Below are 14584 nucleotides of genomic sequence, written 5' to 3'. Positions count from 1 at the left end.
AGTCCAATCTGCCTTTTTTCTCTACTGATAGTATACCTCAACATTTCTTCAAAGTACTTGCTGAATATGCTTTTTGATTCTAAGCTTAGAAGTAAGACTAGGGCTAAATATATGAATCTTGGAGTCATCTGATAAGATGATCAAGTATGAAAGTACAGAGACAGAACAGAAAGAATCCTGGGAAAGAGCTGTAGGGTAAATTCACAACTGGGGTTAATATGTGGAAGATGATTCAGTAAAGGAAAGTGAGTTCTAGTCTGATAGGAGGATAATTAAAGAGTGTCAAAAATCCCAAAGACAGGAGAGGATCCAGGAGAAAAGGGTGGTCAATTTTCTTAAAGGTAGTAGAGAGATTAAGAAAGATTATAACTAAGAAAAGGTAGTAACTGAGTAGGGATTTAAGGAATGCATAGGAATTCAACAGTTAAGCTAGTCTACTTGTGATTTCCTTGTAGATATGTCCCATCTCCTATTTCTAGACCTTTGTACAATTGATCACTGGATGGAAGTTATGTGTTGTTGTGATTGGTGCATAAATTATAAAAAAAAACTGTATGAGGGGGTGGGGATAGAGTAGGTTCTGGAAGGTTTTAAATGCCAGAGAACTTTGTATTTCATCTTGGAGGCAATAGGGAGCCACTGGAGTTTATTGAATTGGAGGTGGGGGTGGAAATGACATGGTCTGATCTGTACTTTAGGAAAAATCACTGTGGTGGCTGAATGGAAGATGTACAATAATTCAGGTGTGAAGTGCTGTTTCTCATCACTTGGCATATAGTAGGCACCAAAGAAATGCTAGTTCTTGTTCCTATTGTTTTTGCTGCTTACCTATAACTAATAGAGACATATTTGAACTTTGCTTTCTCTTGATGGCAGATCCAGTGCTCTTCTTACCAATGTCTTATGAGAAGGTGAAGTTCCTTGCCCAAGTTCAGAAATTTAGTAATATTAGAAATAGAATTCACATTCAATCCTATCCAAGCCTCAGGTTCTTTCCACTAAACAGGACGAATCACTTGAGATTTGCACAGGGAACCCTAAAACATCAGTTTGTGCCTATCTAGTTTACAATTCTAGAAAGAAAAGGAAATATTTAATTTCAAGAAAAGAAACTTGGGGGATAAATGTGAAGGGCAGGAGGGTTTGAGGGTAGTGTGTAGAAAAGGAGAGAGAAATAAACCAGTTTCATTTTGGCTTTGCCACAAGGCTGCCGTCTTTGCAGCAATCTCAGATGAATGATGTTATGGGATATTATTTCACAGTTCCCAAATATTATTTTGTTTCAAATACGTTGTTCCAAAAAGCCTTTTTTGTTGTTGTTGTTGAGTCGAGGAGGACACTTTTCTCCTCAATATTTGCTCATAGTCTCACCAACACATATAGTTAAAAAGATTCATATAGATAACTAACTAGGTTTTAGAACAATGACCATCATTTACACTTCTGGGCAAAAAGTGGTTAGAGTGCCAAAAAGCAGAAATTACAAGAGTTATTCAACAATAAGACATAATCAATCAGGAAAACTTCATAGAAGCAAATCATCCTTCCTCTCATAAGTAGTTAGTTTTTCATCAATGAAATTATTTAATAGTTTTCAGTGTTACTTTAATATGAGGCTAGTAGACAATGTATACCATTTAGCAGGGTTAAAACATTGCATAAGAAGATTTTAGAATTAAAATTGACCTGAAAATAATCTAGTTTTATCCTCTCTTTTCCATTTGCAACTTTTATTTCCTTCTATCTAAAATTTCCTGATTGATAAATATCATTTTTTCTCTTCCTCATTTACTTCTCAATTGCACAATAAAGAAAATAAGATTACAACAAATATGCTTTATCAAACAAAACAAATTCTAATATGTCATATGTCCAAAAATATTTGTCTCCATCAATTCCATTATTTCTCTGGTAAGAGTTGTTAGGTAAAATATTCATCATCCCTCTCTTTTTATAAATAGAATAGTATGGAAAGTCACGCAATTAGAAGAAACCCCAGAATTACTATAGTTTGTATGTTAATAGATACCCCCCAACTATGGCATTCCTAAATGGCTATCTGGCTATCCAATATCTCTTTCATGAGGTTCAGAGATCAAAAATTTTATGACTCCAGAATAAGCCCATTCCATTTTTCAACAACACTCTATCAAATATTTGGAAACTGCAGTGATGTCCTCCTGAAATCTTTTTTTCTCCAGACTAAGTATCCATATTTCCTTCAAACAATCCTCATATGGCATATAAGTACCCTGCTCTTCTCTGTATATCTCCAAGAATTCAAGAATTTTGAGTGCATTCAAAAAAAAAAAAGAGATAATCTAAACTATGTGTGAATGAGAATTGCCTCTGTTACTGATGTTCAGTCATTTTTTAGTTGTGTTCAACTCTTCATGATTCCATTTGAGATTTTCTTGGCAAAGATACTGGAGTGATTTAACATACTCTTCTCCAGCTTATTTACATATGAGGGAACTGAGGCGAATAGGGTTAAGTAACTTGCAGAGTTAACTATATTGAGTAACATAGCTATTACGTGTCTAAACCTGGATTTGAACTCAGGAAGATAAGTCTTCCTGACTCCAGGACCTGCACTTCATTTATTGCCTAACCTAACTGTACCACCTAACTGCCCCTATAGTGAATTCCCTCTGTGATGTAACTAAAAAATGGTTATGGAGTTTTTGCTTGAAGTGACCCAATGTGAAAGAATCCAGAGCCTACTGAAGTGGCCCATTCCAATCTGGGATAACAATTATCATTAAAAGACTTTTTCCTTACTTAAAGTCTAAATTATCCTGAACATACCATCTCTCTCTCTCCTCTTTCTCTCTCTCCCTCCTCCCTTTCTCCCTCCCTGCATTTCTTTTTCATTTTCTTTTTATTATGAACTCAACAATCATCAATGCAAACATTTCAACATGCTAAGAATAGTAATAAAGGGAATTGTATAAGATGTTGTCATGTCCACTGTTTCTTTAAAAGCATTTATATACATACATAATTTAATAGAAAAATTACTTTTTATATACTGTACTTTTATTTTAAATATGTCTTATTGATGCTCGTTCTTTGTGTGTCTATCACAGCCAACTAACATCTTTCCATCCACCCACTACAAGCTCTTTCAGGGGTGGGAAACTTGCATATGTGGCCTTCTAGGATTCTTGAGTTCAGCCTTTTGACTGAGTCCAGGTTTTAAAGAACAAATCCTTTTATTAAGGGGATTTCTTTTATGAAGTTTGGATTCAGTCAAAGGGCCACACTTGAGGACTTAGAGGACCACATGTGCCCTCAAGGCTGCAGGTTCCTCACCCCACCCAGGTTACACACACACACAAACACACACACAGTATTCATGTACATGCATATATAGATAGTTTCTAATGCTGCATTTCAAGTACTATGAATTTGGGTGTTTGTTGTGCCTGCTACATCACTCTGTTGATTCATATCAAGCTTGCCAAACCCTTGGATCAGAGCAACACATCCTAGAAAGCAGAATTTTCCCTGTCTTCACAAAACACACTTGATCTCCAGCTTAGTATTTACCATCTTTTAAATGAGATATTCATTTCCCATGTCACTCTTTCTCTGATAGTGCCCCATTCCTTCAATTGGCAGAAGAGAAGAAAATAAAATCTGTGCTAACACTTTTTTTAACTTCCCAAATATGACTTCATTAAAGCTAGAGATATTTCACAGCTTTCTTCCAGTGATACAATCACTATGACCATCAGATAAAATATCTCCTATATTATATATTTCTCAAGAAAACAATGTTCCTTTCAACTATTCAGAGCTGGTCAAAATATTGCTACTTCCACACTCTTCAGAAGCAAATTATAAACAAAGACATATTTTTTTTTTCTCTGTGTGGCCAAATGATGGTGTATTGTTTTTTTACTACTCCATAAAACGCTCAACTTTTTCCCATTTATTTTCTTCTCTTTCGTTTTATTGCACCAGGCACTGCATCTCAATTTTATGTCTTCATTTTCAGACAAATTTTAAGATGAAATCTTATTTTTATGTGTTATTGATGGATTTGCTTTTCATTTACACTCATTTCTGAAACTACAGCTTTTTCTTAATCCCACCTCCTCAAATTATTCTCTCTTGTTTTACCATGCATTTGTTTTATAAGCATTTAAAATGTCTTTTTCACTTCCCCCAAATGAACATTTTTAAAAGTGAAAAATAGAACCCTCATGATGAAATATTTATAAATTTATAAATATTTATGAAATATTTATAGACCAGTAGAAAAATTTTCTACATTCATTTCATTTTTCATTCTACATTTTAAATCTATTGCCTTTCCAGCAGAAAATAGGTACCAGATTTCCTTTTCTTTGAATTAATTAATTATCCCATTGCTATTACTTTCTATTAATTATTGCTATTAATTAATTGTTGCTATTAATTTATCATTGTACTTATTAGAGTTCCAAACATTTTCAAAATTGTTTCCTACATATGGTTGTCCTCTTAGAATATGTTCTAATTCTACTCACTTTACTGCATCAGTTCAAATTTAAAGTGAATTGCCTTGGGTCATATTTGAGGCATCTGAGGCCAGATTTGAACTCATTTTCCTAACTCCAGACCCAATGCACTCTCCACTGTGCCACCTACCTGCCTCAATAATACTCTATTACATTTATATATCACAATTTGTTTAGCCATTTGTAGATATGTAGGCACATTGTTGGTTTCCACTTTCAGACTATTATGAAAAAGAGCTGCTAGAAATGGTTTTTGTACATACAGATCCTTTTCCTCTTTCTTTGATCTCTTTATTATATAAGCCTTGTAGTAGCTATGTTGAAGGACAAGTCCAACTTAGTAACTTTGGGGCATAATTCCAAATTGTTTTTCAGAATGACCATCTCACTGTTCCCCTAAGAGTTCAGTACCATGCCTGCTTCCCCATGGCCCTTGCAACATTTGTCATTTTCCTCTTTTGTTCTCCCCACTGTTATCAAAATAAATCAATAAGAAAAAAACAAAGTCAAAAAAACATTTTTAAAGTTAGACTCAAAATATCCAATAATGTTCACTCTATTTTACAAAATAGACTATACTGTGTCTACCAGAGGGAGATAAGGACATGTGTTACTTTCTCCGTTGACTGGCACTATTATCATTTTTTCAGTTAATCAGATGTTTAGCTTCCTGAAGTGATCTTGTCATTTATATTCTTGAAGCCATTTTGTATATACTTCTTCTGCTTTTGCTTCTCCTTATTTTACGCTGCATCCATTTTTCCAAATCTTGTTGGTTTTTTTTCCCATATATCTCATATTCACTTTTTTACTAAACAATAATGTCTCTTTTGTTCAAATACTAGAAATTCTCAGCCATTCCCAAAACATTAGGCATTCATTTTGTTCCTATCACAAATGTGCTTTTATGAAAATGTTGGTATACATAGGACTTTTTTTTCATAAGAAGAAGGAGAAAAAGGAAGAAGAGAAGGAAAATTATTGCATAGGAGAAAAATGCTTGGCGTCATATTCCACAAAAAAAGTGTTGTTTCATAGATACAATTAATCAGAAGAAATATAAAAACTAAAAACCATTTCCAAGTATATAAATGGGCAAAAGATGTCATTACAACTTATTAAAAATGGCAAATTAAAAATTACATACGAAATCAATCTAAATATTTATTCCAAAACAACTCCATTTATATTTTTCTTATGTATGTTTGTAAGTTTTATCTAACTTAATATTTATTCACATTAATGGAGTTGCTGGATCAAAAGATATAAACAGTATAATTATTTTTTCTTAATTCCGCTGATATTCCAAATGTTTTATTAATTCATAGTCTACTAACAATGCATAATATGCTTGTTTTCCTACACTGTCTCCAGAATGATCAATTCCCATTTTTTCTAGTTTTAAAATTTGCAGGATATGAAATGAATTTTTCAAGTTATAATTTATATTTCTATCAGTAATTTGGAGCATGAAGCATATGGTTATTTTCAATATGTAGTTCTTTTCTTGGAAGCTGTTCACATCCTCTTACCATTTGTATATGAGGAAATAGCTCTAAGTCTTATATTTTTGCTGTTTTATTATATGTCTATAAAATCACAGATTTATCAGTGAAATATATGGCAAAGCTTTCCCCCATTTAACTGTCTTCTTTTTCTTCTTCCTCCTCCTCCTCCTTCTCCAGAAGCCAATTTAGGAAGAACTGGCAGTATTCATCATTTCTCTGTCACAGCTTGATAAAATATAGTGAATCCTTCTTTGGGTGAGATCTGGATTGATCTCTTGGTTGATCTGAGTTATCTTACTCTTATTGAGAGAAGTCCTTTAAATTGTATTGTTCTATGTATACATATCTATATCTATATCTATATCTATCTATCTATCTATTTATCTATCTATCTATACACACACACATGCATATACACACACACACACATTCTCTGATCTCTGTTTTGCTATCAATATGGATAAATGGGTTTCTTGACTATTTTCTACATATGTTTTTCGTGAAACTGGGGTTTGATGGGAAGGCAATCCATCCTTGTATATAGTAATTGAAGTCTTATTTCCCCTTTAAGAAACAGTATCAGGAATTTAGGGTGGACATGCAAATATGCTCTAGGCTAATAATATTTAAGGGAACAAATAGATATTAATCTAGTCAGTACCTATTCTCTCTGAGGAGATCACAGTGGTGCTCAAGTTTTCACCCTAATCCCTTGCTTCTCTTCTTAGTAGTAACCATATTCCCTTAGAGACATTGGGGGTGGGGGTGGAGGGAAAAACTCTAGAGATGCATCTATTGTGTGAATCACTTTGAGACAGACTTATTACATGTGAAAAATTTTCTTTTCCTGTTTTGTTTTCCTAGCTGCTCACAACATTTATAATTTGATGTTATAATTTTATTGTTTGATAATATTTCTACTTTTGTTCTGTGGAAGCATTCTATTTCTACTTTTATGTCTGCTTTTAATAATTCTGGTTAATTTTTCTCTATGATTTCTGGAGATATGATATTCAGAGTTCATAAAATTTCCTCTGTTTTAGACTTTAGGGTTGATCTGATTCACAGGGCTCAAGCAACCCTAAAGGTTCTCCAGAACATTCCCAAGGGGTTAACTCCAAAAATTTGCATCTAATACAGCAACCTACATGAGTAACATAGGTATGTCCCTCTCCTACTGTCAATAAGACCACTGGCTTTGTGAGTAGAGTTCAGGGAGAAACAATGTCAGAAACAATGGTCTACGGAGATTGATTTTAGTTTTTTGTTGTTTTTCCTAAGAGTATTGCATCATTTCTTCTCTTCCTTTCATTGCTGGTTCTGCTACACTGTCTTTTTTATTGAGATAAATGAGGAGTTAAAACCTAGTCTAACACCATACTAATAATTAATAGTCTTCAATTAAATTTCCTTTTTTAGTTTGATATTAATAAGTAAAAACACACATACATTTTAACATATGAACAAAAACAAAGACTGTGTATAAAGCTTGTCTGTTAAAACCAGTTTTCAAATGAAATTACCTATGTATTTGTCTAGCTTTAGGAAGATATGCAGTTCTCTACGTGTAAATAGATCCAATCAAATCCAATAAACATTTATTAAGCACCTATGACATGACAGGCACTGTGATAAGCACTGAAGACACAATTAATAAACATAAAAGACAAACACTGCCTTGTAATGTTAAGCTTACAGTCCAAGAGTGAAGACTATAGAAAAAGAGGAAGAATGGTGTAGGGAAGGACACCATGGGCTAGAGAGTGCAATCATATCTTCTTCCTTGGAGATGAAACCAGAGAGGTCAGCAGGGCAAAGTGATCTGACAGTCCAATTTTTGCCCTCTATAAAAGAAGTTATTGGGAGCAGTTTGATATTTACCCACCAACCCTCCAGAAAGGCGAAAGGAGACTGAGGGAGATGAGGTAAAGTCAATCAATCCTTAAGTTAACAGCACACTATTGAGTTTAGAAATCTTAAGCTTATTCTGGGGGGGGGGGTGCATCTTACTGCCTGGAGTGTATATCTCTATTTCTATCCATCTATCTATCCATCTATCTGTCTGTCTGTCTGTCTTTCTCTGTCTCTCTATCTATCCATCTACCCATACACAATGTTTATTTGTGTATATGCATATATGCATACATATAGAGAAAGAGAATCTTGAAAATTTTGTTTGTCCATGTTTGTTTGCTTGTTGTCTCTCAAATAGTTTGTGAGCTCCTTAAATTTAGAATCAGTCTTTTGCCTCTTTTTGCATCCCCAAGACAGCAGAGTGCAGGGCAAGAATAGGTGCTTAATAAATATTTATTGCCTGGCTAAAATGTACAGAAGAAAAGAGAAATAAGTACAATGTAAGATAAATAGGCAATAATTATAAGACAGAGGGCACTAGAATTTAGAAGGATTAGAAAATTCTTCTTGTAAAGGACAGTATTTTAGCTGAAATACTCTTTTTTCTTCTTTTACTTTATCATTTCCCATTACTCTAGTCAACCTACTCCCAAGAAAAATCATCCTTTAAAATAAAAATATTTAAATAAACACACATACATACAAATACATTGACTATATCTGAAAATCAATGTCTTATATTGAACCTCTAGACTATTACCCCTCTGCAAATAGGTGTGAGGAATGTTTCATCACTGGCCTCTTAAAGTCCAAATGGGTTCTTGCTTTGATTAAAGCTTTGACCTCTTTTAAAGCTGTTTTCTCTTATGTCTGTATTATTGTCATGGAAAAGCTTCTTCAGGTTCTTCTCATTTCACTCTGTTTCAGTACGTGTAGATTTTCCTATGTTTCTCTGAATCCATTATGTTCATCATTTCTTATGGAACAATATTATGTGTGGCTGTATTCCTATATAAAAATTCATTATTCATCTATTTCTGAATTGATGGACATCTATTATTTTCTAATTCTTTGCTATAACGAAAAGTTTTTCTATGAGTATTCTTACATGCGTGGGTCCATTACCTTTTTTTAACCTCCCATGAAAGTTTTTAAGGACATAAATTGTCCCGTAAGGACTATTTTCACGATGTCATTTAGAGAAAACAGAGGTAACACTCATGATCTCAGACAAAACAAAAGTAAATATAAATCTAATTTAAAAACAGATAAGGAAGGAAACTATATCTTGTTGAAAGATACCATAGATAATGAAGTCTGTTAATTAGGGATTCTTGGAAGTCCTCTATTTGGCTAAATGTTCATTATCCCCCTGAAAGAGATCATATCTACTTTTACTGGATAGGTGATTCTTGGTTGTACTCCTAACTACTTTGTCTTCCTATATATCACATTCCAAGCCCTGTGGTTCTTTAATGTTTAAATTGTCAAATCCTGTGTAATCCTGATTGAAGCTATGTGAAATTTGAATTGTTTCTTTTGGGCTACTTGCAATACTATTTCCTTGATCTGTGAACTCTGGGATTTGGCTACAATATTCCTGGGACTTTTCATTTTGGGGTCTCTTTAACGTGGTGATCATTGAATTCTTTCAATTTCTATTTTGTCTTCTGGTTCCAGTATATCAGAGTAGTTTTCACTGATAATTTCTTGAAAGATTTTATTCAGGATCTTTTTTTTTTTCACATGGCTTTCAGGTAGTCCAACAATTCTTAAATTATCTCTTCTGGATCTATTTTCTAGGTCAGTTTTTTTTCAGTGAGAATTTTCATAGTTTCTTCTATTTTTTCCCTTTTTTTATTTTGTTTTATTGTATCTTGATGTCTCATGTATTCATTAGCTTCCACTTGCTCAGTTCTGATTTTTAAGGAATTATTTTCTTCAGTGAGCTTTCATACCTCCTTTTGCATTTGACCAATTCTATATTTAAAGAGTTGTTTTTATCAGTGAATTTTTGTATTTTTCTTCCATACTGTTGACTATTTTTCATATTTGTCTTTCAATGCTCTCATTTCTTTTCCAAATTTTTCTTCTACTTCTCTAATATGCTTTTTAAATTTCTTTTTAAACTGTTCTAGGAGTTCTTTTTGGGCCTAAAAGCAAATTACATTTTTCCTCGAGGCTTCACATGCAGCCATCTTGACACATTGTCTTCTTCTAAGCTTATGCCTTGAATCCTCCTTGTTACCATTGTAACTTTGCATAGTCAAATTCTTTTTTTCTGTTTTCTTTTTTTGCTCATTTTTTTCCCCTGTGTATTTAATGACTTGGTGTTTTTATGTCAGAGTTGGGCTCTTTCCCAAGCTTTTTGTGTTAGAGTTCCAGGCCTTGTTTCTGGCTTTCACTAGGATTCAGGACCTAGCTACTTGCTTGCACTAGAGAATATGATTCCCTTTTGGCTTGCACAGGGGGTGGGGCTCCCTGATTACCTTCCCAGTGTGTGGAGTTTCTCTACTGACCTGCCCTGCCCCACAGGCAGTCTCCCAGCTGGATTGCTATGAAAACAGTCTTTCTGCTGGTCTATCCTAGGGGTGAGGCCCTGCTGGTGAATTGCTATGGAAACTGAGTCTTTCTGGGGGAGGTCCCAGACAGCAGGGTCTTGTGGTTGGCCTGCCCTGGGAAGGAGCCTCTTTACTGTCAACAAAACTGTCAAGACCTAAATAATGGCTTTGTGGGGTGGAGTGGGCTTTCTGTGAAGCAGAAACTGCTGCCTTGCAGGAGGATGGGGCTTTACTTATGGATTGCCCTGGGCCAGAGCACCTGGTGCAGGCCCCCTATAGTGAAACTGGCTGTTCCTGCTTTTGGAACCTGTCTGACCTTCCATCCCAGTGAGATGGACCTTTCCTCCTGTGCTGGTAAGCAGCTTCTCTGTTCCTTGATCAGCTTCTGAGGTGGTTTTCAAATTGTTTGGAGGAAAATTTGGCAGGGATTTAGAGAGTTCCTTCCTTACTCCATGATCTTAGCACTGAAAGTTCCATAAGATAGTCTTCTAAAACTGAACCATTTCTTTAATTTTAATTTATTGATTATCATTTCATTTATTTTAATTCTATTAGGATATATTTAATATGCTGCTTTACTGAATTTCACATGTATTTAATGCTCTAGTATATGGTGAATTTTTGTAATGGTGCCATATGACCTAAGTAATTCATATACTTTCTGTCATACACATTCATTAGTTTCCATGATTCTAATTTATCTAATTTTTCTAAAAGTCTGTTCAAATCTTTAACTTGTTCCTTATCTATTTCTTGATAAATGTGAGTTACTATTAATGTTTCACTTGATTGAACACACAAAAGTAATTGGCAAATATGATACCAAAATCTAAGTCTTTAGAAACTGTCGAGGCCTGAGTATTACAGATTCCGTAAGCTTAAAATTGAATTTAATATCTGAATCTAGCATGATTCAACTAATAGAAGATCATAGAAGAATTCTGTAAAAGCTATAGAGGACCATCCATTTTACACACACACACACACACACACACACACACACACACACACACACACACACACACACACACACACAAACACATACCACATTTTCTAATTAGGAAACTGAGACTTAGTGAATTATCAAAGGTCAGAGAGGTAATAAATAGTGGAGCTAGACCTAAATTTCCATCCAGGTCTTCTCAATCCAAATCCAATCCATTTTAGTGCATCACAAGGAGGTAGAGCCTCCTAATCACTAGCCAAACAAGTTAAAGAATTGTTATGTTACTCGGATTGTTTTTCCAACACCAAATAAAAGTATAACTCCTATATCCCCATTTAGTTCTTCCAGTGCCCCACAGTCCAAATCTAAGCAACAATCTGTCGGTCTATACATTTCTTGTGGGCTGAGTCTGACTTTTGGATTTGGAGCTGGGAGGTGTCTATATCCCAAGCTGTCTTATCAATAGCAGGTGCTTAATAAATATATATTAGTTTGGACTGCCTTATCTAGAGGTGACTCTGTTTAAGGTCAGGGGAGGCTTTATTTGGGCATTCTTAGAAACAGGAGGAAGATAAAAAAGAGACATTTATATGTAAAATATAAGGTTTTAATGATTTCATTTTACTCACTACAACCTCTATAATTGCAGGGCATAGTACCGAGCACATTTTCTTAAGGACAACTAATAGTGTACAGATGCATTATTTTTTGAATAGCGCTTAAGCTATGTACATATGCATACATATTTTATATTGAATGAATAATTCATAGATATACAAATATCATACTTTACTGAGGTAAAAGAGCACAGCAAGGTTAAAAAAAATCATGGTCAGGCTGAATGCTGATTTCACAATGCAAGTGAAAGCCATTCTTAGCCAATATAAAGGTCACCTCCATGCTGATCTTACCTACTGATAAATATTTAGGGCATGTTTATAATTTTGTTCTTTTGGAAGATGGGCCAAAATTAATGCATTTTAAGGCAATCTTTGGAGTTGTTAACATTTTCGTGGTCTTTATCTTGTGATTAACAGGGAAAATTAGTCATCAATGACAGACCAAAAAAATTGCTTTACATCTCTTGGATCTACACTTAAGTATCATTCTAATCTTTTAGAAAATAGCATTTTTAAAAGAAAGGTTAGCTTTTTTCATCCTTCACATTTTGCTATCAATATTATTTAGTATATAATTACTTTATGTTATCCAAATTATGTTTCCAAATTTAATACAATTTTAAAAGCTTGAGTCCCTATGCTATGTAGAATATAAATTGTAGGTACATTAAATATAGATACTACCTGTACAGGTTATTTTTTTCTGATAACTATTCAATGCTGCTACTCACTTCCATAGTGTCTTTAGAAAGGTAAACAATCCAGTATACCAAGTTGAATCCTGCAAATGCCACAGGAAAGAGAATTCTGGAATATTGATCTATTTTACTTGTGCCACCAATGACCGATGGGGGTGGTGGTAGTGGTGGTGGTAGTGGTGGTGGTGGTGGTGGTGGCGGTGGTGGTGGTGGCAACGGCAGTGACAGTGACATGTCACGCATCAACTGTGAGTTAGGTGCTCTGGTGAGAATTTTCTTTATCTCAGGGGACTGAAGTTTTGATAGAGTTAGAGAGTTCACTCGCTTCTTCAAAGTATAATTGGAATGAGGATGCTGTGGAAAGAAAGCACTCAGTCGTTAGTAACATACTTGTCAATACTGGTGACAATTTATTCAATAGACATTTGTTTAGTGCCTTCTTTTTATTTTCAAAGCAATGTGCATGGGGATATGCTAAGATCTTCACTGTAATAATCAAAACAATGTCAGTAATTCATCAAAAAGAAAAAAGTTCCTTCTACACTTCCTTAGAAAACCAATGACTTCTTTCTATTGACTGTCTATCATGTCAACTTAGGATGACTCAAATCTGAGGCCTACTCTCCTGATTGATAAATTCCTGGCTGAGACTGCCATTTCATGAGGGATCTCAGTAATAATCCTTACTTCACTCCTACATAAATTCACTGTTTGAACTGTTCTACCTCCGCACCAGCTGTCTTGACCCAGTAGCACCAACTAGCTTGTGTACTCGGCTTGCCTCTCCTCTTTTCTAGCTCCCCTTTATGTTTTGTCTTCCCTTATTATAAGCCCCAGAAGGAACTATCTTGTTTTCTTATTTCTTTTTTCCACAGTACTTGTCACATTTTAAGTGCTTAATAAATTATCTTTCATCTACTATCATTGAATCATCCAATCAGTGTGCAAATATTTGTTAAGTAATTCCAACACGTAAAGAGCAGGCTCAGTGAATTGATAAACACTAATAAGTTGATTCCAGATGATGCTGGAAATTTTGAGATTTTAATACTTTTGCCGCTTAGTTATGTATGTAGCTCTTAGGGACTTGGAGATACCAAGATGATATGACTGTATGACAAGTTAGGTCTAAAACAACTTCCTAAATTTAGATTTTTGGTGTTTTCCTTTAATGTAAAAGAATTTGTGCCCCATTCCTTCCATATTCTGATGGCAGACAACAAACCTCAAAATTCCCAATCCCCAAGAATGACTATCTTGTTTCTTGTCTGATTCAAAAATAACTTGGGGACCCTCCTAATTTGTCCTTATTCTCTAAGGCAAGTCTTGTTAGCAAAAAAAGCAAAATGAACAAGTATTGCCAACCTTCAAGCAAAATATTTAATAAAACCCCTCCTAAGCTCCCTAATCACAGCAACGGGATTCTCTCAAAAGACCCTATCTTTTGTGTCCATGATAACATTCTAGAACCATATCCTTGATAAAGACACATCTGTATAATCTATCAAAGAATAGATTTAAGGCTGAAAAGAATGTGAGAAACAAAGTACTCCAAAACTTGTACAGAGGAAGAAATTAAGTCCCAAAAACATCTAGTAACTTGCCTAAAGTCACAAAGGAATTAAAAGGCAAAACCATGTTTAGAAGCCATATTGATTCATTCCAAATTGAGTTCTTTTTCTATTGTACCACATTTCCTCAAAGTTAAACCATTAGATGAATCTGAGAGAAAATGACTGGGATCACAGAGACTCCTGGAATGGAGTATCCTTTAAATAGGAAGAGTCTAGACAAACAAAGACACAAAGAGAGAGACTGCATTTAAAAGAATTAGAGAATGTTCTACATATTTTAAGGGCATCTCTCAACTACAACACAATAGCAAAAAG

General features: G+C 34.5%; 1 protein-coding gene across 1 annotated transcript in view; it reads right to left on the bottom strand.

The window, feature by feature from the left end:
• Window positions 1-12011: 12011 nt before the first annotated feature.
• The window catches only part of GABRA6 (gamma-aminobutyric acid type A receptor subunit alpha6), a 45819-nt gene continuing 43246 nt past the window's right edge, over window positions 12012-14584 (bottom strand). The window contains exon 9 of the mRNA XM_072629444.1: window positions 12012-13049. Coding sequence (XP_072485545.1) covers window positions 12708-13049 — 342 coding nt within the window. The 3' untranslated portion in view covers window positions 12012-12707. The remainder of the gene's footprint in view (window positions 13050-14584) is intronic.

This window comes from Notamacropus eugenii, chromosome 1, assembly GCF_028372415.1.
Source record: "Notamacropus eugenii isolate mMacEug1 chromosome 1, mMacEug1.pri_v2, whole genome shotgun sequence".
Taxonomy (NCBI): domain Eukaryota; kingdom Metazoa; phylum Chordata; class Mammalia; order Diprotodontia; family Macropodidae; genus Notamacropus; species Notamacropus eugenii.
The sequence above is the reverse complement of the archived record's forward strand: the minus strand, read 5'-3'. Positions and strand labels throughout refer to the sequence as shown.